The sequence below is a fragment of the Mercurialis annua genome, linkage group LG2 (genome assembly GCF_937616625.2).
Source record: "Mercurialis annua linkage group LG2, ddMerAnnu1.2, whole genome shotgun sequence".
Classification (NCBI taxonomy): Eukaryota; Viridiplantae; Streptophyta; class Magnoliopsida; order Malpighiales; family Euphorbiaceae; genus Mercurialis; species Mercurialis annua.
The window spans coordinates 8817928-8845171 of record NC_065571.1 but is presented as its reverse complement, the minus strand read 5'-3'; the positions used below and the strand labels follow the sequence as shown (position 1 = coordinate 8845171).

Below are 27244 nucleotides of genomic sequence, written 5' to 3'. Positions count from 1 at the left end.
TGTAAGACTTGATAATATATCAACCTACTCTCTTCTCCTTCTTCCTCTTTTCCTCCCCTTCCCTAAAAATATGCAGCATTTATTTGCCTTAATCCCTATTAATAAATAATAATTTAATTTCGTTAACGTACGCACAGGCTGCGCAGGATATGGAACCGCCTTCATTTGTATCGAAAGCAAGGACAGCCTTCCATTCAGCTGCTGCTAAAGCGGAGCGGGTTTTTACTGATATTAAATCCGACCTCATTTCTGATCGATCAGGTTTCTTTAGATTTTTTATTGAAATTCTATTTTTGTTTTTTCTTCTTCTATTTATTGGGTTTTATGCCTTTACTAATGTTAGTTATTTATTTGAATTCTTTCAATTTTCTTGACTTTTTTGTCGATCGCCGCAAGATTCTGATAAGCAGTCGCCGGGAGAATCAAGAAATCAATTTGACGATGAGACTGTTAAGATTGAAGGCGAGTCAAAGGTGCGTTGGTTTATTAGTTTGTGTTTGCATTTGATTTTGATTTTCAGTTTTTATAGAAATGTAGGTTAATTCATGGAGTTTTTTTTTAATTTGTTTTTGGATGATGAATTCGAAATTCAATTCAGTTATAATTATTTGATTCTAATGTTTTGAAAGACTATAGTTGCGAGAATAACTGATTAAGAAATAGTTGCAAGAATTCAGTTCAGTTTGTTCACCTTATATTGAAACCAGAAATGAAGTCATGCCGTAATCGATATGATTTTGCAATAACCTAACAGTATAATTTTTAAGCATAAAGAAGTGGTTGTATGCGTAAGTTGGGTTAAAATCGGGTTTGATGTTGATACGCATGGTTTGGTATTATGTATTCTTTTTTACTTCTGTTTAACTGCTTATTTGGCATTTAAAAAACACTAAAGAATGTAATATTGGGATAGTGCAGAGTAACAATGAAGGGAAGCCTATGAAATGGAGGCCTTCAAGTATAGTGACAAAGCACGAGTGGCAAGATAAGTTCAAGAACATAAGAATAGGGAAGAAAGGAGCTGAAAATCAGACAGTTGAAAATTCGACAATGGCTGTTCCATTTTATGATGAGAATCTGTATATATTGAACATGAAAAATGATGCCGAGGCAAAGGTAATGAATTTCATATTATGTTTAAATTTTATGTTCTTATAAGTCGATTGCAATGCTCTTTTGCTAAAGGGGAACAAACACTTCATTCAATCAATGCTTCCCGTTTTGAAAGCATATCGGAAACTTGGCGTTTCGGACACGAAATTTCACTTTTAACATAGAAAACCTTAAAATGCTGCCATTTCACCACATTCGTGTCCAAGTATCCTATTATTCCGTATCCGTATCCAGTATGCATATCCGTGCTACATAGCTTTTTTGCATGCAGTAGATGAAGAATTGCTTGTGATGAGTCATTGGATTTACTTCTATATCACTGTTTCTTTGCCTCAATATTGGCTAAATCAAATGGTGGGATTCTTGTTGATGATGATGGATTGGCATTGTACAGGGTTCACAAGTGTCTGTCATAGCTGAAAGATTACATGCAACCAACCCAGATAACATTCCTTCAACATCTGTCATGAAGCAACTGGCTATAGGCATTGAGTAAGCTTTTGTTCTTGACACTTTTAACTTTTAGCTTCTCTTTTTCTTTTCAAATATTTCTTTTCATCCAAAAAGAATTAGTTTCTGGGTGGAAACATGCTGACTCTTAAACAGATTGTTCTATGATGAAGTTTCATTATGCAATTTACATATACATTTCGTAATTGCTTTTATTTTGTATTATGAATTTTTGTTCCAGTGCTGGGAAGAGACAAAAGGCTATGAAAGATCTTTTGGCTTCATCTGGAAGCTCTTCGCCCATTCTGGAGAGGGCAAGCATGAGTCTTGCTGCGATGAAGTCATTAGTGCTTCGTGACAAGGAGGATAAGCTTGCTTCTGAATTTGGTGGTGATGATGAAAAAGTTTTGTCCTTGATAACTTCTATGTTTGATGCAGGTATATTAATGATTAGGTGGAGAACGTCTCTATGTAGTTAACTTCTCATATTGGCTATTTTTCTGTATCTTGTGATGATCTTTCACTTCCGTTGTAATATCTGCAAGATATTCGCAGAGGGAAAGTTTCTCAGAAGAAACATCAACTATGGTTTGGAAGAATCTTCTTTGCCTAGAGATATTCATGGCTGTCCTCCTGAATGCTTGCTGGTTAAGTTATCTGAAGTAATTGGAAGCTTTAAGACTCTGCGGAAAATGGCACTGTTGTGGTGCAAAATTGTGGCTGAAGTGAGTTGCTTCTGCAGAACTTTTGCATCTAAACTAAAAATGAGTAGTAAAATTCTGAACAAAGATATTGCTTAAGCTTGATGTGCTCTTGTACTAAGAAGTGCTTGAGTTATGTTGATAAAAAAATGATTTTCCTGATGAAGTCTGTCTGAACTGTCATTGCTTTATATAGAGATTTGTTTGACGACATACTGCAAATGATATATTTTTCTTCCTCAAATGATTGATTGATTTATCCTATTCACTGTTTCTTTTCTGTAACAACTGATATGAGCTATTTAAAAATGTTAAACATGTTCCATTCTAATCTTTGAATATCAAGCTTTAAAAAAGTTATGAACTTGTTCCATTCTAATCTTAAAAATTCAAGTATTAAAGTTACTTTTTTTATTATCTTTGCCTAACAAGTATGCTTCAATCTGTAATGCATGCAGCTGAGGAGACTTTGGTCTGAAGAGCTACATATACCTGGCATTCCTTTGGATGATCTTCCAGATTTAAATTCCTGTCTATTATACCAGCAATTTCAAGTTATCAATTGCTGTGTCTCGAGGAAACGACGTCACATGCTTGCCACCGAGTCACTAGAATCGGTAATGAGAGACGCTGGTTCAGCTTCCGAAGAGCCAGCTATTCCTAATGAGAATGTCAGTTCAAATGGTATCTTATATGCTAGATTATGCAATGGGGAACTTGTTCTTCGTCTAGGTGCTGATCACCCATCTGACAATTTAACCATACTGGAAACCGGTGAACCTATATACTCTCCAGTTACACAGGTATTGCTAGTGAAACCTGGTAGAAAGTAGTTTTACTTTTAAACTTCCATTATTGAGATCTATGCGCATCTATATGTTTAGGAAGGGCCTTTGCTTACTGAAGATCTTATCAAAGAAAATGAGGAGTTTGTGCTTCGAACTGGGAGGTCAGTGTTTACTGGTCCCTAGTTGTCTCAGTTAATTATTTTAAGATTCAATAAGCTGTCTTTTAAATATATTTTTAAAACTTTTCTTAAAGTTGCACATTCTCATTGTGCCCTCCGTTCTTCTAAACTCTTTAGGTTTGAGATCCGTTTAAATTCTTCAAAAATCGTGCATTCATTAGTGAATGTTGGCAATTTTTTTTGGCTATGCTGGGTTTATGTTTTGTGTTATATCATGTGTGTATGCCGTGGACTATAGACAAAACAGTTTGTGAATAAGCGTCCTGAGTACCATAGGTATCTCATTGTAGTGGCCTTAGGGGTGATTTATAGTTTAATAGTTGTAATTTGAAACTTCTTGACGTTTAGCTTAATGATTTCTATTTTCTTTTTGTCAGTGTTGGTGCTGGATGTTCGCAACTCCTCTCTGACATGCAGGCCTTCAAGGTATTGTTTTTTCTTCTGAATTGGGCAGTTTGTCTATTTTGTGATCATCGGCTAGGTGTATATGAATTTAACTGAATTCTGTACATAAAATCATGTTAAAGGCTGCAAATCCTGGCTGTATCTTGGAAGACTTTGTAAGATGGCACTCTCCGCCAGACTGGACAGAAAGTGGTGAAGCGAATGAATTTTTTGATGGAGGCGATTTATCTTCCACAAAAGGTCAACTGAGCAGTCGAATGCAAAAGGAAGGTCTGAGCTCTGTCTACTATCTTTAGTAAAGTGCTGAAATTGTTTTTTTATCTTGGCTCCCCTGAATCACTGAACCGAGTTTAATCATCAGTTCAATACCATTTTTTTGGCTATTATCTCTGCTGCTTATCTCTGTTGCGTGGCATAAAATGCTGAAAGCCATATATGCTCCCGGCTGTTCTACATTTTTTACATGTACCAGAATGTGCTGATGTATATGTCTGAGGCAGAATGTTTTCCTATAGGAATCACAATCAGTTTTGTCTCAGTCTGATTTTTGTATGCATGTACTCTTTTTTATACTTTGTTATTTAAAATATACAAGCACCTATAGTATCTTCAAGTCAGGCGTGCCTTCAACTTTCTAGCTCCATTTGTGTTGATAAGTGGTGTGCATTGATGTTAGGTAACTTGTGGCGTGAACTTTGGGAAACATCCAAAGCAGTACCAGCTGTTAAACAGGCTCCCCTATACGATGAGGATTTGGCGGTGTAAGTTTGAATATTTATATATGCATGCGCTTGCATTTATGTTATTTCATTGGGAACCTGTAGTTAGCGAGCATGATACATATGAATTACAATAACACTATTGCTTTGACTTTACAGTGACAGTATTCTACATGACTTGGAGGACATTCCTCCTGCTGAGCTGTTCGAACAATTATTTGTTTCTTTGGTAAGTCTGTTTTAATATCAGTGATTATAAAACCGCACAGGCCGGCTGGTTGAACCGGGAACTGGCCAGCTGTCCAGTCAAATTGACCATAAAAACCGGAAATCCGGTCCAACCAGATTCGACAGGCAGAATCATACTGAACCAGCTGTTGAACTGGTTGAACCGGCAATTGAACCGGTTGAACCAGCGGGTGAACCGATTGGACCGACAAATGCGCTAAGAACTGTGTCCAAAATTTATTTTTCGTATAATTTTACTCAACACTTGTTCGGCCACCAGTTCTGCTCTTAAGACGCAGATTAATATAATGCATGCCAAATAGATCTTCATATCTTTTTTACTTGTTTACTGTTATTTTATGGAAAAGTAGAAATAGTTTTTCTTCAGAAACTTAGGTCTGTTTTGAAGCATCATCAAAAGCTATTGCAATTTGCCTTCAATTCCCAGTGAAACTTCATCCTTCATCAATTTAGTCAACATCAATAATTTTTTCACCCCGTAATTTCATGTTTGCACATGGTGAAGCTCTAAGCAGTTTGCCGCTAATTAAAATAGGAACATTAAAAAGGAGAATAGATAACCAAATCTGTTATTCTATTTTTATGTGATTTGACAATTAGCTGGTATGATACCAAATTAGTAAAATATACTCAATCAGCCGACACCATCTTTTCATTGTGCTTAACGATTCCCAATTTTATGAAATTCAGCTTGGTTTAGGACTTGTTATGGCCGAGGCCAGACTCCCAGGTGACAACGATGCGTCAAAGCTGTTTAATGAGTGCAAGGACTACATTGTCTTAACTTGCCAGGGAAAGAGCTGGAATGAGAAAGTGGATGATATCTGTCAGGTAGGTTGGGTTTATCTACTGTTTTTCTGAAAGTAGTTAGGTTATCCTCAGGAGGCTTTGTTATTATTGAGCACTGCATTTTATTAAATATTAATGGAATTCCAAAATTTTATTTTTATAAACTACTTTTGTAAAAAATATTGTTTCATTGTTTTCTGTTTCAACACTTTCCCATTTCAACATTTTCGTTTCCTGCAACACAGCCAGGAGTTGATAGAATAAATTGCACATGTTCATACTGCAATAAAACACACACAATTTTTTGTTGCTTTTTTCCTACTCAAAGAAAAATCATTCATTTTTGTTTCTGTAGTATATCAGCATTCCGAGCTCTTTGAAAATGCACTGTCCAAAGAAAATGATCAAACAAGTTATTATGTTTCTTTGTTCCAACGTAAAATTCCTTATGGGGATTTTGATTATGACGATTTTATTTTTTTGCACAATCTTTTGGTTTAGGTGTATGAAACAGTGGAAAAAATATTAGTAAATCCTGAAGAAGTTCTAAGGGCAGTAAAGCAGACAGAAGAAACCACGGCAACAGGCGGCAGTGAACCCAGACGCCTACTGAAGAAGCTTGGGCTGAACTTTGGAAGCAAAGACAGAAACCTGAGAAAGCCATCACCTAGAGATGATAAGTCAGATGGGCAACCATTCTCTGCCTTCTTTGATGGTAAATCGTCCTTGTTTTCTAAGAAACCTCCTAAGCCTGAGAGTGCATTGGTAGGTGATAAAACACCTTGTCCAGATGATAATGATTGGACTCTTGTTTAAACATTATACATAACGCCCCTTTTTTGTTTTTTTTTCTTAACTTTTTTTTTCTTTTTTTGGGGGTGAAGCTGTATCTTGCAGGAAATTGTAAATTATTGTGGAATTCATTCCATTTGTAAGTCCAAAAGAAATAGAAAATGAAATATAGTGCTTTTGTCTCGATGGATTCCAATTTTTGTTTTTTTATTTTTTTTCATTACCAAATTTTGAGGGCTAAAGTACCTCTCTACTACATATGCACGAGGGGGTAAAATGGGCGGAATGAGTTTGGCCTAGTTTGAGCTCGAGTGTGTTATGTAAGCTGGTGCTCGAATGGTCTTAACTTTTGAGCTTCCTCACGAGCTTGGCTCAAGTTTGATAAAAAATAAAAGTAATTATTGAAAAAACTTTATATTTGATGTATTTTAATTTTTTTTTTATAAAATATAAAATTTAACCAATTAAATAAATTTAAATTTGGAGATCTTTAGAAGTCAAGTATTAATTTATGCATATAATATAAGAGACTCGTATATCTTTTCGAGTTCACAAATCCCTTCAATGAGTTCGGTTTGAGATAAAACTCGAATAGTATGAGTCTGGATGAAAATTGAATAGCTCGAGTCCTATAGCTCGATTACAATTTTAGTCGATGTTTAATAACTCATAAGTAGCAACTAATTTGCATGCAATTATGCAAGAAGCTTAAATGTAGTAAATTATAGAAGTTAGGGTGCTTTGGAGACGTAAAACTTGAGGAGGGTCATATGTGACTCGAAGCAAACATTGAGGGCAAAGTTGAATCTTCTCCCTTAAATATATTTATTACTGATAAATGATAATATCGATATTGTAGATACTGTTGTGCAATTGAAGATGATTTGTTGAACCCAAACCAACCCATTCCACTAAATCAATCTTCTAATGGCTACACTCTCCACCTCCACATTTCCATGCCGGCAACCCGCGAACCGGAATCGGCCAAGAAACCGAAAGCCACCGACCGTAGTATCGGAGTACAGACACGAACCAGAAACCGAACCGGAACCAGAATCAGTCTCACTTGTCCCTAAAAGAGGGACGGCAATGGCAGTAGACTGGTCAAAGGTGAAGAAAAGAGAGGAAAAAGAGAGAAAAGAAGAAACGAACAGAAAAGTAGCGTCAAGAAAAGCTGTGTCAGTGATTTTAAGAAGAGAAGCAACCAAAGCTGTAATTGAGAAAAAAAGAGGACCTACCAACTCTAAAAAATTGCTTCCCAGGACTGTTCTTGAAGCTCTTCATGAACGTATTACTGCCTTGCGTTGGCAATCTGCTCTCAAGGTGCGTTTTCGCTTTTTCCTGTCGTTTGACAAATGATAGGTCGTTTTGTGGCAGTGCATTTTGCTGTTTTTTTTTCTTCTTCAAATGAATTCCTAATTTGTTAGTAGAATTCAATTCTAAATGAATATGGTTGTGTTTGGTTTATGAATGAATTCATGTAGTAACTCTAAAATTGATTATGTCTATATGATTATATGAAATGAATCTATACTAGAATTTGAACTAAACAAAAGGTTTGTTTTGCAATTTTAAAGTCTAGAAAATGTGAATTGAATCCTATTTTTGGTTAATTCTCGTAGTCCGGAAGCTTTAAATTTCCGGAAATTCAACTCATTCGATATAGAAATGAAAGGAAATCATATAGTCAGCATGATTGTTTAAGCTGAATTATTCTCTACGAATGCCGGGAGGTGTTTCTTTTTTTTGAAGGAATGGAATCATGATATAAATATTTGGATTAAACGAGTTTTTTATATGAATTTAATTCAAACAATGTATAAGAGAGTGTTAATGTGAGACTTGATTGTTGATATTTATTCATTCAGGTTTTTGAATTATTACGAGAACAGCTATGGTACAAGCCGTATGCTGGAATGTATATCAAGCTCATTGTCATGCTTGGAAAATGTAAGCAGCCTGAGAAGGCTCGTGAGCTTTTTCAAGCTATGATTGATGAAGGTTGCGATGCGAATCCTGAAGCGTATACTGCTTTATTATCTGCTTATGGTAGGAGTGGTGTCTTTGATAAAGCATTTTCTCTACTAGAGGAAATGAAGAGTAATCCTGATTGTCAGCCTGATGTCCATACTTATTCAATCCTCATAAAGTCTTGCGTCCAAGTTTATGCCTTTGATAAAGCGCAGGAATTGCTAAACGATATGCAATATTGGGGAATCAGTCCCAACACTATCACGTATAATACCCTTATCGATGCATATGGAAAAGCAAGAATGTAAACTTTATATACCCTCTTCTGTTTCAAAACTTTTATACTCCATCTGGTTGCTGAGTATACAAAGGGAAAGGAAAAGAAATTATTGTATTTCATTTTGCTGAAATCTGATATCTATATAGCATAAAACAGGAGCAGTTAATGCAATTTCTCCATTCTTTTCATTCCTTTTGGATGGATAGAGGTAAGGTAGTCAATTTGCAGCCATGAATAAATTCTTTTCTATAACCATATTGGGAAAAGAAATTTGTTTAATGTTATTGGCAACCGGATGGAGCATGATATTGTTATTCAATTGCAAAGACATAACTCATTCTTTCTATGTGTTAAAGGTTTGAAGAGATGGAAGCAACATTAGTGGAGATGCTTAGCGAGCAGAATTGCAAACCTGATGTTTGGACTATGAACTCCACAATAAGAGCCTTTGGCAACAGCGGACAAATCGAAATGATGGAGAAGTGTTATGAGAAGTTTCGGGGTGCAGGGATTGAACCGAGCATTATGACCTTTAACATTCTCCTGGATTCATATGGAAAAGCTGGAGACTACAAGAAAATGAGTGCAGTGATGGAATATATGCAGAAATACCATTATTCTTGGACGATTATAACCTATAATATAGTGATAGATGCATTTGGTAGGACTGGGGATTTGAAACAGATGGAGTATCTGTTTAGGTTAATGAGATCAGAAAGGATCAAGCCGAGCTGTGTTACTTTTTGTTCTCTTGTGCGAGCTTATGGACTAGCTGAGAAACCTGAAAAAATTGCAGGGGTGTTGCGTCTTATTGAGAATTCTGATATAACATTGGATACTATATTTTTCAATTGTTTAGTAGATGCTTATGGGAGATTGGGATGCTTTGCAGAGATGAAAGCGGTGCTTGAGCTGATGGAACAGAAAGGGTGTAAGCCTGACAAAGTTACATATAGAACCATGATTAAAGCTTATTCAAGCAATGGGATGACCAAAAATGCGAAGGAGCTAGAAGATCTTTTACGGTCAGTTGAAGGACCTCAATTGCAGAGGAGGAAGCCTGACTTTTAATAAAAAGTGAAAACATCATAGTCCCACAACTCAAAGCTTCCTCGTAAGGTACTGTTTGCTTATATTTATGCACATCTGAGGCCTTTTTATCCTGCAATTGGAATTTTGCTTATGATGGAAGTCTATGCTATTCATGATCAACTAAAAATTGGAATATAAATGATCAGAGAAGCAAGTGATCTTCTGCTAAATGATGCGATAACAGTAATGGTTATCTGGACATATTAACTGCAGATAACCAGTCAACATTCAACTCTTATGGCGTTGATGAGATCCAGTGTGCTGAAAGTTTCAGATTGGCTTTAGATTTGTAGTGACCGAGGCTAAATGCTCCAATGACGATCATTTACCAAAGATGGTAATGAGTGGAGAGATTAAGTTTATAATGCAGCAATCTCTACACTGAGGCACTACAGTGTTGGGTAGTACCGAAGCTATTAGAGTGCTTCATGCTGAGCTAGTAGGAGCGGTGCATTATTTGTCAAGAAAGTAGCTGAATGATGTTAACTATTGCAAAGAATTGTTGCTTTAACGGACAAAGTTTCAGTCAAAAATTGACTAGGGACAGAAACTGAGCAAGAGAGAGCAAGCTGTCTCCATTACACGGCGATGCTTCCACTTGGTAGCTTATATCAGCATAGAGGGAATCAGATACGCTACATGCAGATTTAGCTTATACAGATTCTTCATTTCAGGTGATTTTGAAATTGCAATCCAATTTATATTATCATAGAATATCTTTTTTTTTTATAGGGAAACATCAAGAAAGCACATATACGTGCATAGGCTTGCACAGCACAATAATCAGATCCACCATTTTAATGTTCTTTCCTTTCTCTTGTTTAAGCTTGCTTTATTCCGTGAACAACTTTAGCATTGCCAAGATTTTCTTATTCAAAATTTATCCAGCTATAATCTGTACTACTCTTATTAATTTAAGTTTCTGAACTCAAATATGAAAGTCATGTCATCATATTGTCTGGTGTAATAATGTGATTGATGTAGATTCTGCAGAACTCCTTCTATCCATCTTATTACGAGTCAGAAGGATGGATTTTTTTTTGCGTATGATGATGATAACTATGCAATTAACTTGCTCATTTTCCGTTAAAAAAAAAATCCGTTAAAAAAAAAACTTGCTCATTTTTATTCTGAGCTATGTGCTACAATGCATCTAGGAAGTGGGCTTTGTTTACTTATGATTTTATCAAGTAAGCTGAGTTTGTCATTTGTGCATTGAACAGTGATATTCATTAGTATTCTCATTCAAGTTTTCTTTCATTTGCGCTTTCTTATGATGTCCTGCATCACCTTTTTTTAGCCTTTATCTTTGAGATGAGATAGTAGTGGTGGTATAGTCATTTATAAATGCAAATTATGCAATAGTAGATATATTTGTATTTAGTTAATTTTAAAATTTACTTAAAATTAATATTTACGTTTTCTATAAAAATTAATTATGTTTTGTTTAAATTCTAGAAAATTTGAATTTTTAAATAAATTTTAGAGTGTGATGTTTTTTAATATAGTGTATATATATTCTTGGTGTTTACAGAGAACAATAATGAATAAAAATAAATCAAACTCTTACAAATATTTAATTAAATTTCTGTAAAAATAGCATTAATGGCTTGCTGCAGCTTGACCAACACTAGCTGTTTTTCTTTCTAATAGAAACACATTGATCAAGTTTACTTTTAATCCATCAACATGAAATATGAGAGAGTTGTTTCCTTTCACATAGTTCTAGAATGTTGAATTGATTATAGGATAGAATCATTGTAATTATAATTCTTTGTTAGGCTTGGGTTTGAGAAAGTGGATAATCTCTATTAGCTAGATGACTGGTATTTTCAATTAGGGTTAATTAAATCACGAATTTTACCCTAATTTGCAATTATAACAAGAACTTTCAATTACAACATTTTTTTAGAATGCTATTCAAAATGCAATAAGTTTAATGGCAATCCCCTAATGTTACACTGAACTTTGAAACAGAAAGTGCTGAAACAGAAAACTATGGAAGGATATTTTTCTTTTACAAGAATAGGTTACAATTAAAAAGGAGTTTCATAAGTGTTTTCGGAAACAGAAACAAAATGCTGAAATGTAGACTCGATAAGTTTCCGTGCAATATAGGTAATTCCATTTGGGTGTTTTCTTCTGCTCAGAAGCAGAATTCAACATATGCTCACTCCGCTTTTCTGTTCATTTTCCTCTTATTGCACTTACATTTTTTGTATTGGCTTAAAAATACCTATCATGTAAAATTAATTCCTCTATCTAATGTTTCAATCAACCTCATATTTCAACAATTTTTTTTTTAACGTATATTTCAACAATATTGTAGGCATGATTTTGACAATACATATGGCTTATCAGATTGTGTTTTGGTTTAATTAGGTGAATGAAACAGTGGAGAAAGTACTACTAAATCCAAACGAAGCTCTAAAGGCGGCAAAGCAGACTGAAGAATAACAACTACTATCCTGGTTGAACCTAAAATGCAGATGTGATGGCCTGGCCTGAACTGTGGCATCACAGTTAGAAACTCCCTGAAAACCATCATCGAAATGTGAGGAATCCAGCGATTTTGCCGGGCCAACTCTTCAGATAGGAAATTATTCTTGCTTTTGACAAATCCTGCTAAAGCCTGAGGGTGCATTGGAAGGCGATAGAACTCCTCGTCATGGTTGAAAATTATTCGTGCTTTACAATTCCATTTCTCAGCTGCGTTCGAGTTACATGAAATTTTTCAAGTTGATTGTTTTGGCTTTGTTTTCATTTCAACAAAAATGCTTTTAGAACTTTAAGATTCAATATTAAAAAACTATTTTTGTAAGAAATATCGTTTTGCTCATGCTATATAGATTATATCTTGCAGAAATAATGTGGAATTTGAGATGCCGTATGCTATATAGAAGTTTCAAAACAAGACGGTTTAAAATAAAATTATTGAAAGAGATATTGCAGGCTGTTTGATCGTATCACAAGACTAACGGTAAAAGCTGAACAATAAATAATTGAAAAAATAAAATGAAATGAAGCAACTGTTTTGTTATGTAAAACTAGGATCATTTCTTAGGTGGCGAGTCTTTACTTTCCTCATCAGAATCATAGGATTTGATGATGAAGGCCGGTACCACATAATTAGCTATCCCATAAGCAAGCAGAAGCACACCACTGTTACACATAAAACATAAATGAGCATAATATAATTCACCAACATTGTGCTACCATAACTTAATCTATAAGTGATAATACTTCTTTATTTTCGGAGTTTCGGAAATGTTTAAAGAAATGAATGCGAAAACTCTGAAATAGAAAACATAAGATGAAAAATTTAAAATGATTTTATCACTATGATTATAAATATAGAGTCTTGGAGTTTCAAAATATATTTTTAAAAACGAAAATGAAACGTCGAATCCGAAAACATGAAAAAAAGCTACGAAACTATAAAATTATAAGAGTTGACTCACCCAGTTGGGAGGAGGACAGATATATCACCACCCTGATGAGGAGAAGATTCAGCAAGAATGAGAGGAATATTGGTGAGAACATAATTAGCTCTAATTGATATTCTTTGGCCATGTTTAATTGGGCTAGTAAATTGTTGGCTAGATGGATACATCAATGCTTGTTTCTTGATTACTAGTTGTTTTTGCATGGAATTCGAAGGAAATGAAGAGTGAAATTGGATGCACTTCATGCTCATATTATTTTTTAATGTGAGAAATTAGCAAATGCAAGTGATTTTTTTAATGATTGTTCTTTCACCAATTGAATGAGGATAATGTTGGTGTAGAATGTGATATTTTCGTTTATGTAATGTATGGACCATATGGACTCTTGTTTTGGACCTTGGGCTAGGTAATGGATATAGTCCAAGTTTAGGTGGGTTCAATGGGTCCAACCTAGTATCTCACAAATGTGGGATTGCATGCCAATTTGCCCCCCTGTATCTTGTTCATATTGAACTATCAACTCAACTTTCAAATTTTTATATTATTTAGTCCACAACTTTAGTGTAGCGAGTATTAGATTTTTGAGGTCACGAAAAATCTTATATTATTTTCATTGTAAAACTTTAATGTACTCCATTTAGATACTTTAAATTATAAGTAACGAAAAATTTCTTAGGCACCGTTTGAATTGGTGGATTTTGAAAGAACAAAATCCAAGTATTTTAATTTCACCGAAATTCATTGTTTGGTATGAAAAAAATGACATGACTATTCATGAATTTTTAAATTCCATCATGTTTCAAAGTCCCTCATTTAAATTTCCACCTCGGAGGTTGGAAAGTTAAAATAATCCATCATTTTTTATGGGTTATTGGCAAAACAAATTCTAACGTTTTACTTTTTTTTTGCGATTTAAACTTAACGTTTAAAACTTTACGAAACAAATCATAACCTTTCCAATATTTGCAAATTGTAGCCTAACCCATTTTCCGACCATTATTTGCTTATGTGGCAGGCATATTATTGGTATATTAAATCTCAACGTTTTCAAATTTTACAAATAAAATCCCAACGTTTCACATTTTTGCAACTTATAGCCTAAAAAAATGACATAATGGCCGGAATGAGAACTTGGACTACAATTTATAAAATTTGAAAAGGTTAGGATTTATTTCGTAAAATTTTAAACTTTAGGTTTAAATCGCTAAAAAAATAAAACATTGGCATTTGTTTCGCCAATATCCTTTTTTTTATTAATGATGAATTATACCAATATTTAATTATTTTATATATATCCTTATAAATCCATGGATTTTATATATATTTTAAACGATAGAATTTATAAATCTATGGATTTCACATTTTATTTAGCAAAATCTATTGATTTCTTGTCAAATTGAGTTTATATGGCAACTGAGTCTTGCCACCTTGTGGAGTAATAAATTTTTTTATGCTAAACTAAAATAAAATACAAGTTTAGTAACAACAAAAGTTTGATACACATCATTGATCTAAGATGCAATAATATGCTGCAGTAAAACCTGATTGCCATACATAATGAATTTGGTATGAATCATTATATAATTTTTTTTTGTTATTAAAGTTCAGTATTCAAATTGAAACAAAGTAAAATTTTATGATCAAACTAAAATAAGCAAAAAGTTTCTAAACGGTAAAAGTTTGATGCCAAGTAGAGCTATTTAGCACATTCATAAGACTGGCTAGGCTCATCTTTTGTCATAAATTCTACAATAAAAGTTTTTTTTTTTCTAAGTCAAGTAGTAGCTTCTTAGCACATTCATAAGTGAGGATTATTAGGCGAACGTATATGTGGAATTAACTGCCATTAAATAGACAAATTTAGGACAATTTGATGATTATAAATGATGACGGTGCTGAGCCAAAAAAATGTCAAATTAATGTAAGTGAGTAACTATATGATGCTGTGTATAAGGAATAGGAATTTGTGAGAAAAATGGATCAAAAATCTGAATATTAATAGTTTCGTAACTCTGTACAGGTTAATTAAAGAGGTGTATGATTTAAGCGATTTCCGGTGAAACAAATTTTTAGATTTAATTTTGGTAGATGTGCAAATTTAGAAACCTCCCACTCCCACAAATAACGATATTGTCACTCAATGACGGAATTAGAAAATTTATTAAATTTATTAAGGTGTAGAATTTTTTTTGTTCAAATTATACGTCGTTCGATCGGTATTATTTGACATTTTAAAATATTCTAGACCAAACGATATGTCTTTGGGCTTAATTTTCTCTTAATTAATTAATTTTCTTTAAAATAATTGTCACGTACTCATCGATTTTAGATTTTCTAAAACCGGAGGAAAGCGACCGCCCATCTTGCCCCATCCAAGTTCCGCGGCTGTTGCCACTTGACTTGGGTATTGCTTAAATCATTTTCCTAGCAGTAGCTATGGCATTTCTTTATGTAATAAATGTTCAAAACTCAGATTTTGTAGAAATTTACACATTTCATAGTTAATGCTATGACTTATGAGATCAATTTACAACTTATTCATAAATACGAAGAACTGATATATACAATATATTATCTGTAATATTAATAAAATTATAGGAGGTACTATATACCACATGGTTCTTAAATTTGCAGAGACTTTGGTGTATTGTGGGCGTCTAGTTGTCGGTAGTCAAATATACATTCCAGCAAGTGTAGTATGCCTCATTAATTTCATTGTTCTACTCAATCTGCAGTGAGATCCAGAATTTTTAACTCATCAAATAAGCTGGTTTTCATTTACATGATATATAGCTCAATTCTGTTTTAAAATTCATTTCAAAATAAAAATTTAGTTAGATTTTTTTTTGATATTTAATTAATTGTTATAAAAATATATATTAACAATATTATTTATTATAAAATAATGAAATAATTTATAGTTAAACCTTTTATTTTCTTAGAACTATTACACCTGTATTTTGGTTTCGCGTCAATTTTTTTGTTCATGTTATATAAAAATATCAACTTGGGGCGGTCATCAAATATAAATTTGGTAATCTTGAAAAGATAAAATTAACGTTGAGTATTCTTTTTAAAATTGAACTAAAGTTCAGTAAATTTTTTATGTTTTTTTACCTCTATTAAACTTTTTTAATAACTAAACTTTCATATTAATTTTTTAGTTAGAATTTCATTTAAATTCTATTAAGATATTGAACTTCAGAATTATATACAATAAATATTTTCTTAATAATTTAAGATGATTAAGTAGTTTTCCATTTATCTGACACATACTATTTTAACTAGTGCTATAACCGAGTCGAGTCGAGTCGAAACACTGGAAAGCTCAAACTCGACTCGACTCTAAAATCTGAAATTCAAAGTTCAACTCGATCACTCGATCGAGTTTCATTTTAGAAGCTCAAACATGATAAACTAATTGGAATAAAGAGAGAGAGAGAGAGAGAGGGTAGAAATGCATGAGAGAGAGACCATGCACATATACACTAAACCCTAAACAGTTAAAATACATCTCAACTACTCCATGCAAAGCTAGAAGCTAAAGTCCATGCAAATAGTCCTACATATTGTGTTATACACACAAAGAGAAACCAAGTCATATTCATGAGCAAACACTACGTACAGTACATCACTATTGCAGAAATTAAAAAGAAAGAAGATAAAGCAGAGTAAATGTTTACTTGAATTGGTCAGGAGTGGGACATGATTAGGGTTTTCTTTTTCAAAAGAGACAGTTGTCTGCATTAAATCTTTTAGCACGGTTTTTAGATTAGAAGATGCAAAAAATTTAAGACACTCACCTACGCCATTACATCTAGTTTTTTTTGATCGATCTCCTTCTATATATAACATTATGGGATGTTTCACTTCTTATCCAAGTCATCTCTTCAGAATTGTTGCAGCAAATTAAGATGAATTCTAAGTTGCTGCTTGTTTTGTTTTTTGGTGCCCTAGTTTGCAGCATTTCTGCTAGGAAACTTGTTACTCAAAATGGTTCTTTTCAGGAGGAGAAGAACTTGTTTCATCGCCCTGGACTTGGGGGTGGCCTTGGTGGTGGCGCAGGAGGTGGAGGAGGCTTAGGTGGTGGTGGTGGGCTTGGTGGAGGAGCAGGTGGTGGTGGAGGACTTGGTGGGGGAGCAGGTGGTGGACTAGGTGGTGGAGGTGGACTTGGAGGTGGAGCAGGCGGTGGACTTGGAGGTGGAGCAGGTGGAGGAGCAGGAGGTGGACTTGGTGGAGGAGCTGGTGGTGGAGGTGGACTTGGAGGTGGAGCAGGTGGTGGAGGTGGACTTGGCGGTGGAGCAGGTGGGGGAAGTGGACTTGGTGGTGGACTAGGCGGTGGAGGTGGACTTGGTGGTGGAGGTGGAGCAGGCGGTGGAGGAGGACTTGGAGGAGGTAAAGGTGGTGGAGCTGGATTTGGAGGAGGTGCAGGTGGTGGATCTGGAGGTGGTCTTGGTGGGGGTGCTGGAGGTGGCGGTGGATTCGGTGGTGGAGGTGGAGCTGGTGGAGGAGTAGGCGGAGGATCTGGTTTTGGTGGTGGATCAGGATTTGGAGGTGGAGCTGGGGGTGGAGCTGGAGGTGGAGCTGGAGGAGGAGGAGGATTTGGAGGCGGTGGTGGTGGTGGACTAGGTGGTGGATCTGGTGGAGGATTTGGTGCTGGTGGAGGTTCCGGCGGTGGAATTGGAGCCGGATTGCCTTGAAGATACAGAAAATGCAGCTATCCAATATTTATTACCAAAGATTAATCTAAGTATACCCTTACATTGTATCACGAGAATATTATTATATATTGTGTATTTACGGAATTGTTAAGGCTTCCTTTTCATTGTTCCACAAATGTGATCTTTGTTTGTTGCTCATTTTCTAAATGTTAACGGAAAAATTAGTAATAATTTCTTCAATTTTACTTAGTATCTCAGTGAGTTTTCTCAAAATACTATTTGAAAAATTCAAGCATGCATAGTAGGATAAGAATGTTTCTCTCATAACGATTATATCATATCATCTTTACAAGTAAATGAGCATTTATAATAATAAAAATATAATTATTAATTTTTATCATTAAGTAAGCCAACGTGGCAACGTCTAATTAGTTTGTTGTACGAATAATGTGATATGGCCGTTGCGTTGTATGGCTCTTTGTAAGATAATGTCCACATTTCCAGCTAGGGCGTTCGTAAGATCCCAAAATCGGAGCCAAAAATTGAAACTAAAAATTTATTTTTTAATAAAAAAAATTCATTAATTATTGATTTTCTCCAAACCACATTATACTTAAAGTTTTATTTAACACGATTCCAAATCTTAGATAGAAAATCATACCAAGAAGGCAAGGACCATGCTAATCCGTCTCGAACTACATTGAAATAAAGAATTAAAATTATGAATTAACTTTACACACACACATAAAATTATTTATATATTTTGATGTGATTCAATAGTAAATGAAAAAGTAAATTTTATGACAATTTCTTTATTGATAGATTTTTTTTTCAAATTGATTATTAAATTATAAATTTACACCATTATAAGATAAATAAATATATTTAAATATTAATATTAATTTTAAAAATTGAAATTACATAATACTATTTATGATAATATTAAACTCCAATATTGATAAATCTTTAACAATGTTTTATAAGTATATGATTCATTTAAGTTAAGATTTTTCTATTTATATAGTATTTAGCTATTTTTATAATTAAAATTTATCTAGTTTTAGTTAATATTTAGATAAATAAATTTATTTACTCACAACTTTAGGTTGTCTGTAAAATATACATTACTTTTAAAATCCGGTAATATTTATCATTACTTTTTTGATTTTTATATCCACTAATCAGTCTAATATGGCACGATGGTATATATATGTGTGTATAAAATTGATCGATCTCACGCGGTTTATATACATCGTGGCGCTACATCAGTTCCAAATCGTTTATAGATATTCGACAAAAATTCAAAAAAAAAAAACACAATATGTATGACATAATTGTTGTCTAGCGCTTATACTATTTGAGTTACAACTTGTTAGTATTTGCCTAATATATATGTTGTAATCGAATTGTACAAAAATTCAATAGGATTCTATAATTTTTTTTATTTTTATTTTGAAACGGTTTTGAAAATCTCATTTTAGAAATATTTGATTTTTAGTTATTTTTTAGAATATGATATTTAGTTTGGTTTTGAAGATTTGACAATCTTGGGCTTCCAGAAATGTGTACAGCCCGAATTCCAACTACTATTGCTATTTCTTTTTCTTTTTCTTTCATGGTTAAATTGCTCTTTATTTGTTTGAAAAGGTAAGTAGGATCACTGGATCAACTATATATATACAGCAAAGATTCCAAGCAGTAAACCTTTAGTTATGAAATTTATAAATCTATTCTCATTTTAAAATTTTATATTTTCATTATTTTTTATTATACTTTTTACTTTATTTGTTTATTATAGCACGATTTTCTTTCTCAACTCTAAACGGTATTTCCAAAATCCACAAAATAAAACAACATTAAAAAACGAACAAAGGATCACTTTACCCCCTGAACTTGTCACAAAGTATCAAAAGCGTCCAAATTAGCAAAACGGGATCACTTTTACCCTGAACTTGTAAAAAATGGTACAAAACCCCCCCTCCCCACTCTCACCAAAGAGAGTGAGATACACTCTCCGGTTTTGCTGGTGGTTTCGGTTTTCTAAGGTGGTTTTTGATAAAAAAAAGTTTAAAATGGTCCTTATTGTTTTTAAACATTTTAAATTAATACCTAATAATTAAAAAAAATAAAAATTAATCCCTTTAATTTAAAACTTTATATCACAAATTAACCCACAAATTTCATTACATACAACAAATTAACCCTCAAATTAATTTTTTTAACAAAAATAAATTAATTTCTTTTTAATTTTTTTTTAAAAAAAAAACAGACCCGGGGTCTGTTCTTCTTCCTCAAGAACAGACCCCATGGATCTGTTCTTGAGGAAGAACAGATCCAGGTCTGTTGAAGAACAGACCCTGGGTCTGTTCTGAAGAACAGACGCGGCGGTCTGTTCTTCGAAGAACAGACCGCGTCTGTTCTTAAGAGCAGACGCGGCGGTCTGTTCTTCGAAGAACAGACCGCGTCTGTTCTTAAGAGCAGACGCGGCGGTCTGTTCTTCGAAGAACAGACCGCGTCTGTTCTTAAGAGCAGACGCGGCGGTCTGTTCTTCGAAGAACAGACCGCGTCTGTTCTTAAGAGCAGACGCGGCGGTCTGTTCTTCAAAGAACAGACGCCGGAGCTGCTGCTCCTCAGGAGCAGCAGCTTTTCTTCTCCGGCGAGGAGCTCTTCCTCGCCGGAAATTTAAAAAAAAATTGATTTTTTTTTCTGAAAAAAGTTCAAAAAGGCCCCTGGATTAATTAGGAGTTAATTATGATTAATTGGTATTTTGGAATCTCACTCTCCAATTTAGTGCCACATCAGCATTGGGGGGGTTTTTGAACCGGTTTTGCCAAGTTCGGGGTAAAAGTGATCCGGTTTTGCTAATTTGGACGTTTTTGATACTTTGCGCCAAGTTCGGGGGGTAAAATGATCCTTCGTTCATTAAAAAACTAAAGTGAATAATACTAAAGAAAACTGATAGAATGGTATATGCCAGTTTGCTTCTTGGGTTTGGAATGATATGCTTTTTAAGAGGTAAAATTTCAGTATAAAATGGCTTCTTTTAGGATTTAAGATGCCTATAAATAGCAGTATTTGATTGGACACAAAACATCATCAATTATTGAATCAAACCAAGTTTAGGTTTTTAATCTTTGGCAAAATACAAACGTGGCAGTTAGATTTTGTCACATGACAATCATTTTTACTTGTACATTCACTACAAGTAATTCTGTATATGGCAACAAATTCTTTTGCAGCTAATTTTTTTTTTGCTGCTAAAAAATATTTTGCAGCATCAATTTTGAAAGTTGTTGCCATTAGTTAACTTATAGCAGCATTTTACAGTAAATTTTGTTATCAATTACTTAAAACAACGTTTTATTAGCAGTAACATGCCACAATTTTTTTGTTGCTATAATGTTAATAGTAACAATTTTAGCACTATTGGCAGCAAAAATATTTGCTGCTATTTCTACTATTTCTTATAGTAATTTTAACAACTTTTCACTTATGTATAATGTCATATGCATTTTTTGCTATATTGAGATAAAATTTAATAATCAAATTAAAACAAATTAAAATTTGATCATCAAAATACAGAGATCAATTATCCAAAAATATGCTTTCTGGTTAAAATTAAGCAAATATCTTTTGTGGATAGTAAACACTTAATTGGTGTTAGAGAAAGAGTATTGTTTTCTACTTTGTTACGAAATGATCATTCATTTTACACTTTATTACAACAGAAGATCACCTGCATATAACGCATCGTTTCATACTAAAATTGAGCGTTTTTACTCATATGGCAAATAAAAAGAAATATAATTTAGTGTGATTGTTGAAACAAAAGGTATAACCTTTTTTGTAATTTATAATAAAATTCAGTATTTTGTTTAGTAAAATTCAACCAAACCGGCCAAAGTGATTTTCTATTGTAACAAAAAATATAACTCGGTTTCTTTTTTATAATAAATTAAAAAAAATTATCCTTTCTATAACAACATGTAAGTTATGTGATCCAATTTTTTAACATCCTCCCTTTTATTTACGATTATGGATGAATGTATTCAAAAGCTGAAATGATCAAAAGTAACATATGCATGCATGCAAGCTCATAAAGTTGATAGAACATTAAGTTATATGATCAAATTAATACCCATATATATATATATATATATATATATATATATATATATATATATATCACATAGACAAAAAAAGAAGATAAGATAAAGCCTCTGGTTATATTTGTGCAAGAGAATGATATATACTTTTTCAAAAGAAACAGCTGGTAATTTGCATTAAATGTTTTAACACCGTTATAGTTATTGGATAGAAGATCAGGAAAATCATTTAACTTCTCAACTGTAATATACCTTTTTCATGTCTATATAATCCCTTTGTTGAACCCTAACTTCTCACAAAAGTCATCTAATTTACCTCTCTAAAACTGATCTCATAGCTTATAGTACTATGGCAATTATGGCTTCTAAATTGTTTCTTGTGTTGCTTCTCGGTGCTTTTGTTTGCACTACTCATGCTGCGAGAAAGATTGTGAATGAAAAGGGTTCTTTTGAGGATGAGAAGTTGTTTCATCGCCGCCCTAGATTTGGTGGTGGCCTTGGAGGTGGAGGTGGTGGTGGTGGTGGATTTGGAGGAGGAGGTGGTGCTGGTGGTGGGTTAGGAGGAGGGTCAGGATTTGGTGGTGGTGCTGGAGGTGGAGCTGGGGGTGGACTTGGTGGAGGTGCTGGTGGTGGAGGAGGATTTGGAGGGGGAGGTGGTGGAGGACTAGGTGGTGGTTCTGGTTTTGGTGGAGGAGCTGGCTTTGGAGGTGGTGCTGGTGCTGGTGGTGGCCTCGGTGGTGGTGCTGGAGGTGGAGGTGGTTTCGGAGGAGGTGGTGGTGGAGGACTTGGTGGGGGAGCTGGTGGTGGATTTGGTGGTGGTGCTGGTGGTGGACTTGGGGGTGGATTGCCTTGAAGAAACAAAGTGAATTAGAGATAAAACTTTATATGAAGATTGCCATGTTAAAACTCTTAATCTTATTTGAATTTACCTTATAAATTTACTTCTCAATGAAGTTTCCTTCCATGTTTAATGTTTTGTTAGTGAAATGAAATAATTTTTTAATCTACAGACTAGTAATCCTTTACTGCTATAAAAATAGCTCTTTTTATGTATAAGCTTGCATCTCTGATTGATTAGTGAAATGCATAGCTCTTTCATAAGCTTGTTTTTTACTCATTATATGATATTATCACTTTTCGACCAATTTGTTGGAGAGTCCTTAAGAGTTGATCAGATTTAATATTTTTTGCTCTAAAATAAATGTAGATTTTTTTAAATAAATGGTTGCAATTAAATTTAACCACAAATTTATTTGGCCATAAAAGTATTCCCACAAAAAAAATCATGAAGAAAAAAGACGAACAAAAACTCCAAAAAAGAGACAAATCACATATTGATTGATAAAAATATTCAATTTATTATATTTAAAAATTAAAATAAAGGGTGCTTATCGTCGTGAAATAATCGATGGCAGCTCCAAACAAATTTAATTTAGAAAGAATAATAAAAAAATTTGGAAAAAAATAAGGTGGATAGTATTTATTTTGACGAGTTAATGAACAACATATTTACCTTAATTATAAGTAGGGGTGTAAGTGAAATCAGGTCGAAACAAGTTCAAAGTCCATTCGACTCTAAAATTTAAAGTATGAAATTTGACTCGAACTTAATCAAATTCTTTTTAGGAGCCCAAATTTTAAATTTTACTTAATTATCTGTATTTAAAAGTTCAATTTCAATATAATTATCGTAAATAATTACATAGATTACATAATTAGGAGTGTTTAGAAGAAGAAAATACATTGATCACTACCACATAAGTCACTTTCAGCAACACTGGACAAGTGTTGCTGTATGTACAAAAACTGTTGCCTTAGGCCTATTGCAACGCTTTTCAATCAGCTACATTTGCGGCCGCTGCAATAGGTTTTGATGGCTATTGCAACAGTTTTTTTATACTATTGTAATAGAAATAAAATCGCTGCAATTTATAATAAAAGGAATGGTTTCAAACATCTATTGTAACAGTTTTGTAATGCATTTTAGGCAACATTTATTTTTTTAAGGCAACGATTTGTATAGTACTTTAGGCAACATTTATTTTTATAAGGCAACAATTTGAATAATACTTTAGGCAACACTTATTTTTGTAAGGCAACACTTTGGGTAGTATTTTAGGCAACACTTATATATACTATGATGCAATAGTTTGGTTAAAACTTTAAACGGTTTATATAGGAAACCTAATAGTTTATATTTGAGAAACAAAAATTAAAAGCAGAAATTAAAATTATTCGCTAAATTTAGAAACGGAAAACATTCACTAAAATGCGATAACAGAAAATATTCACCAAAATTAAAAAACAGAAAATATTCATAAAATTCAAAATCGGAAAATATTATCCATCCATTACATCATAAACAGAAAACGTTCACCAAAATCGGTCTTGAACTTGTAATTATTCTTCTTTAATCTGCAAAAATAAACTCTTCATTTATCTCTGTTAGTTTTCAAAATCCATCTTTTGCCTTCCTCAAGAACTATGTACCTTTTCTGCAATAGAATTTCAACAGTAATTTATTAAAACATACTCAATTATTAATCATGAAAAGAAACAAATCCAAATGAGTAAAATCAGACTCATACCTGAATGTATGTTCATAGTTCCTTCTTGTAAGGCACCTTACGCCAACTATCATAGTCCAAAGGAGCAAGTCCAGAATGGCGAGCTATTGCACTCCCGTTGACTCACTTCACTGCCTTTTCTGGTTATCTAGGTGAATGCCAGACCTGCATTTCACAAAGAAAAATACAAGTTTTTACTCAAAGGCAGGGAAATCCGGTAGCTACACTTCACAAATCGTGTCCAAAATCAACAAAAATTGATCATGTCAATAGAGGAATCCCATCAAGAATGAAACCAGTTTCACCTCTGTAATACGCATCTTCTCACCCCTCAAGGATGAAGTATACCATTGCCATCGACCATTGATAACTGTTGAAACACATAAAAGCTCCCTTTAGATTAAAAATCTCAGTTCAAATTCTCCATTGAATTGAATGACTATAAATGTCAAAAACAAAATAAAAAAATGAGAGAAAAGGAGAGCACAGAATAACAATTTAAAATCTGTTCTCAATAATTTTAGAAACTTTTTGAGCCTATTTACAACATTTTCACATTCTGAGTTCTATTATTATACATACATAAGTAAAGCTCTTACATGAGAAGAAATTTGAACTTCATCAAATGGTAGCAAGTAAGTGGAAGAAAGAAGAGAAACAGGAACCAATGTCGTGACAGAAGGAAAAGAATGCAAACTACCCCTTGCAAAACAAACTCAGGCAGAATCCACACGTTAACAACAGATGTTGCTTCAAAAGAATTCATGTGATCAACCTCCAAGTCAGTTAGACACAAAAGCTGCCAAAGAAAAAACAACTCACTATTTTCTGCTTATAATAAACACATCAGATTCATAAAATAGCAGAATGAGAGTTCCACTTATCAAACTCTATTTACCATATTAAGAACAAACAACTAATGGCATTGTGGCATCGTTAAGCTAAACACACATAAACAAGGAGTAGAAATACAATCAATTAGATACTAAAAGATGACTCTCTTTGCTTCTCCTCAGTATACAATGTGTTGATAATCTTAATTTGATTTCATCTAATCATATTATTGTATGACGTACAAACTGCAAGCTAAAAGGAATGAGTTAAACAGTTAAACCTGTAAAAACTTGCTTGGTACTGGCTCAGGACATTCCAGCAAAACTTGAGTGTTATATGTTCCAAATAATTTGATTCTTCCATCACTAACAGCACAAAAACAAAGTAATAGTTACAATTAAATATATTAAAAGTTGATAAATCATACATCTATATGTTCTGTGCAACTAGTGAATTTGGAAGTAAAAAGAGGAAAAAGGAATTGCTAAGTGCTTCAAGCAAATAATGTCAGATTGACTTTGGAATACAAATCTAATAGAAAGTGAAGCATAGAGAGATTTATTAAAGTAAAATAAAAGAAGCAGTAGTGAATTTGGAAGTAAAAAGGTTGATGATGATGATGACAAATTACGTGGATGTAGGATGCCATTTGTCTGCTGCAGCTTTAATACAACTCTAAAAGCATAAAAAAATCAATCAGATCAATTCATACTTAAACAAACATTAGAATAGAATAAAGCTTGAAAGTGCTTCAACAATGACTCAATTTCATACCTATCATGTATCATTGAAGATTCATCAACTTTGTTCTTCAAATATTTAAAAAGAAAACAAAACAAGAACATAAGTTAATTTGAAACTCAGAATACCTATTAAAAATTAGACCAAAAGCATAAAAGTTACAACAGAAATTTTAAAAGAAATGAATGGCTTGAAGTAAGAATGTACACATTTTTGCCTCCAACAAAACTTTCAATTCAATAATCTCAATCTTGCAAAAGCAGTAATGGAGGAGAGCAGTATAATGAATTAAAAAAAAATAGCATCATAACCTGTCTAGTTAAAATTCAATTACTGTGTTTAGTTCTAGAAGTAATATCTATTTCTAAAAGATCTGCTAACTAAATTCTCCAGCATTTGCCGCTTAGCTTTCTGATATACTGAGGCACAGAAGCTTGCAAGTGAGTTTTCTATACAACACCATCATTAGCAGCTGAAGTGAAAAAATGTTGAGACACTTGATTATATTATAGAATGAAATTAATCTGTCTCTGAAATTATAGAATGAAATTAATCTGTCTCTGAAATTATGCGATCTTTCTACATGAACAAACAAAACAATCAAAGCATAAACCCTAACATATATACAAAATAATCAAAATATAAACCCTAACATATATATAAAACAGTCAAAATATAAACTCTAACATATTTACAAAACAGTCAAAACATAAACCCTAACTAAAATTGGTGCTGATTTTACCAAGAAATTAAAGCATAAACCCTAACATTGATACAAAATATAATTGAAATTGTACTTACTTAGCATGTGAAGACATTGAAGTGATCTTCAAATTATCTGTAACAAAAACGAAATTGAGAGCAATGAAAACGAAATTGAGAGCGATGAAAATTAAATTGAGAGCAAATGCAAATGAAAATGGCGAAGAGAGCAATGAAAATGAAATTGAGAACAAACGAAGATGACATTTGAGTTTTGTTTATGAGTTTGAAATTTGAGTTTTTTGAGCAAACGAAAAAGTGAAGAAAGCTAGCTTAGTAGCTTACCTTAAATCGATGGAGAAAAGAGATGGCGAAGAGAGAAATTTGAGTTTCTTTATGAATTTGAAAATGAGATGAAAACTAAATCATGGTTAATCGATGAAATTCGAGTTTCTTTATGAATCTGAGTTTCCCTAATTATTCTTTTACTGTGTTTTATCATTTTTTGCAATTTTTTTATTAATTTCAAGTCTAACACCAACTGTTATTACTATTATAGTTCTAAAAAAATTGTTATTACAGTTATTATTTTGTTTTTATTTATGTATTTTTTTTAAAAACACTCGATTATATCAAAAAAATTAAAATATGAGTTTAAT

The 27244-nt window shown here is 33.2% G+C and overlaps 6 protein-coding genes across 11 annotated transcripts; 4 read left to right on the top strand and 2 right to left on the bottom strand.

The window, feature by feature from the left end:
- On the top strand, positions 1-6369 carry LOC126669514 (uncharacterized). Its single transcript, XM_050363002.2, has 14 exons — positions 1-261; positions 397-473; positions 919-1116; positions 1508-1605; positions 1805-2001; positions 2119-2288; positions 2723-3067; positions 3149-3213; positions 3609-3657; positions 3759-3906; positions 4313-4397; positions 4515-4584; positions 5295-5435; positions 5895-6369. The coding sequence occupies exons 1-14, from the start codon at positions 150-152 to the stop codon at positions 6207-6209; spliced, it is 2070 nt and encodes a 689-aa protein (XP_050218959.1). The 5' UTR covers positions 1-149; the 3' UTR covers positions 6210-6369.
- A 602-nt stretch (positions 6370-6971) lies between these two features.
- On the top strand, positions 6972-12353 carry LOC126669140 (pentatricopeptide repeat-containing protein At5g48730, chloroplastic). 3 transcript variants are annotated; one of them, XR_007638434.2, is made up of 5 exons: positions 6972-7508; positions 8054-8460; positions 8793-9555; positions 9742-10202; positions 11911-12353. XR_007638434.2 is itself a non-coding variant. In XM_050362497.2 (3 exons), exons 1-3 carry the CDS (start codon positions 7113-7115, stop codon positions 9505-9507), a joined length of 1518 nt encoding a protein of 505 aa, XP_050218454.1. In that variant the 5' UTR covers positions 6972-7112; the 3' UTR covers positions 9508-10407. The 3 variants fall into 3 exon arrangements, 1 of the variants encoding a protein (XP_050218454.1); XR_007638433.2 differs by having other exon boundaries at positions 8793-10202; XM_050362497.2 differs by lacking the exon at positions 11911-12353 and having other exon boundaries at positions 8793-10407.
- A 78-nt stretch (positions 12354-12431) lies between these two features.
- On the bottom strand, positions 12432-13313 carry LOC126669141 (uncharacterized). Its single transcript, XM_050362499.2, has 2 exons — positions 12990-13313; positions 12432-12690 (listed from the first exon to the last, which is right to left on the bottom strand). The coding sequence occupies exons 1-2, from the start codon at positions 13223-13225 to the stop codon at positions 12582-12584; spliced, it is 345 nt and encodes a 114-aa protein (XP_050218456.1). The 5' UTR covers positions 13226-13313; the 3' UTR covers positions 12432-12581.
- A 3467-nt stretch (positions 13314-16780) lies between these two features.
- On the top strand, positions 16781-17866 carry LOC126668032 (glycine-rich cell wall structural protein-like). Of its 2 annotated transcripts, XM_050361229.2 has the most exons (2): positions 16781-17228; positions 17259-17866. In XM_050361229.2, exons 1-2 carry the CDS (start codon positions 16889-16891, stop codon positions 17672-17674), a joined length of 756 nt encoding a protein of 251 aa, XP_050217186.1. In that variant the 5' UTR covers positions 16781-16888; the 3' UTR covers positions 17675-17866. The 2 variants fall into 2 exon arrangements, with proteins under 2 accessions (XP_050217186.1, XP_050217185.1); XM_050361228.2 differs by having other exon boundaries at positions 16785-17866.
- A 4072-nt stretch (positions 17867-21938) lies between these two features.
- On the top strand, positions 21939-22748 carry LOC126668033 (glycine-rich protein 23-like). Its single transcript, XM_050361235.1, has one exon. It carries the CDS (start codon positions 22091-22093, stop codon positions 22592-22594), a length of 504 nt encoding a protein of 167 aa, XP_050217192.1. The 5' UTR covers positions 21939-22090; the 3' UTR covers positions 22595-22748.
- Positions 22749-24016: 1268 nt separating this feature from the next.
- On the bottom strand, positions 24017-27016 carry LOC126668034 (protein cornichon homolog 1-like). Of its 3 annotated transcripts, none has more exons than XR_007638331.2 (9): positions 26931-27016; positions 26685-26721; positions 25917-25951; positions 25774-25817; positions 25423-25507; positions 24908-25107; positions 24614-24678; positions 24330-24473; positions 24017-24236 (listed from the first exon to the last, which is right to left on the bottom strand). XR_007638331.2 is itself a non-coding variant. In XM_050361236.2 (7 exons), exons 2-5 carry the CDS (start codon positions 26699-26701, stop codon positions 24633-24635), a joined length of 348 nt encoding a protein of 115 aa, XP_050217193.1. In that variant the 5' UTR covers positions 26702-26721; positions 26931-27016; the 3' UTR covers positions 24017-24236; positions 24330-24473; positions 24614-24632. The 3 variants fall into 3 exon arrangements, 1 of the variants encoding a protein (XP_050217193.1); XR_007638332.2 differs by having other exon boundaries at positions 25009-25107; XM_050361236.2 differs by lacking the exons at positions 25774-25817; positions 25917-25951.
- Positions 27017-27244: the final 228 nt, after the last annotated feature.

Excerpts from the sequence above, each read along its gene's own strand:
- LOC126669141 (XM_050362499.2), bottom strand. The coding sequence starts at position 13,225 with ATGAGCATGAAGTGCATCCAATTTCACTCTTCATTTCCTTCGAATTCC. Across the intron at positions 12,691-12,989 it reads TCTGTCCTCCTCCCAACTGG|TGGTGTGCTTCTGCTTGCTT; the intron begins GTGAGTCAACTC and ends TATGTGTAACAG.
- LOC126669514 (XM_050363002.2), top strand. The coding sequence starts at position 150 with ATGGAACCGCCTTCATTTGTATCGAAAGCAAGGACAGCCTTCCATTCA. Across the intron at positions 1,606-1,804 it reads CAACTGGCTATAGGCATTGA|TGCTGGGAAGAGACAAAAGG; the intron begins GTAAGCTTTTGT and ends TTTTTGTTCCAG. Across the intron at positions 3,658-3,758 it reads CTGACATGCAGGCCTTCAAG|GCTGCAAATCCTGGCTGTAT; the intron begins GTATTGTTTTTT and ends ATCATGTTAAAG.
- LOC126668034 (XM_050361236.2), bottom strand. Across the intron at positions 25,108-25,422 it reads TACCAAGCAAGTTTTTACAG|CTTTTGTGTCTAACTGACTT; the intron begins GTTTAACTGTTT and ends TTTCTTTGGCAG. Across the intron at positions 24,679-24,907 it reads AAGTTCAAATTTCTTCTCAT|TTATCAATGGTCGATGGCAA; the intron begins GTAAGAGCTTTA and ends GTGTTTCAACAG.
- LOC126669140 (XM_050362497.2), top strand. The coding sequence starts at position 7,113 with ATGGCTACACTCTCCACCTCCACATTTCCATGCCGGCAACCCGCGAAC. Across the intron at positions 7,509-8,053 it reads GTTGGCAATCTGCTCTCAAG|GTTTTTGAATTATTACGAGA; the intron begins GTGCGTTTTCGC and ends TTATTCATTCAG. Across the intron at positions 8,461-8,792 it reads GCATATGGAAAAGCAAGAAT|GTTTGAAGAGATGGAAGCAA; the intron begins GTAAACTTTATA and ends TATGTGTTAAAG.
- LOC126668032 (XM_050361228.2), top strand. The coding sequence starts at position 16,889 with ATGAATTCTAAGTTGCTGCTTGTTTTGTTTTTTGGTGCCCTAGTTTGC.
- LOC126668033 (XM_050361235.1), top strand. The coding sequence starts at position 22,091 with ATGGCAATTATGGCTTCTAAATTGTTTCTTGTGTTGCTTCTCGGTGCT.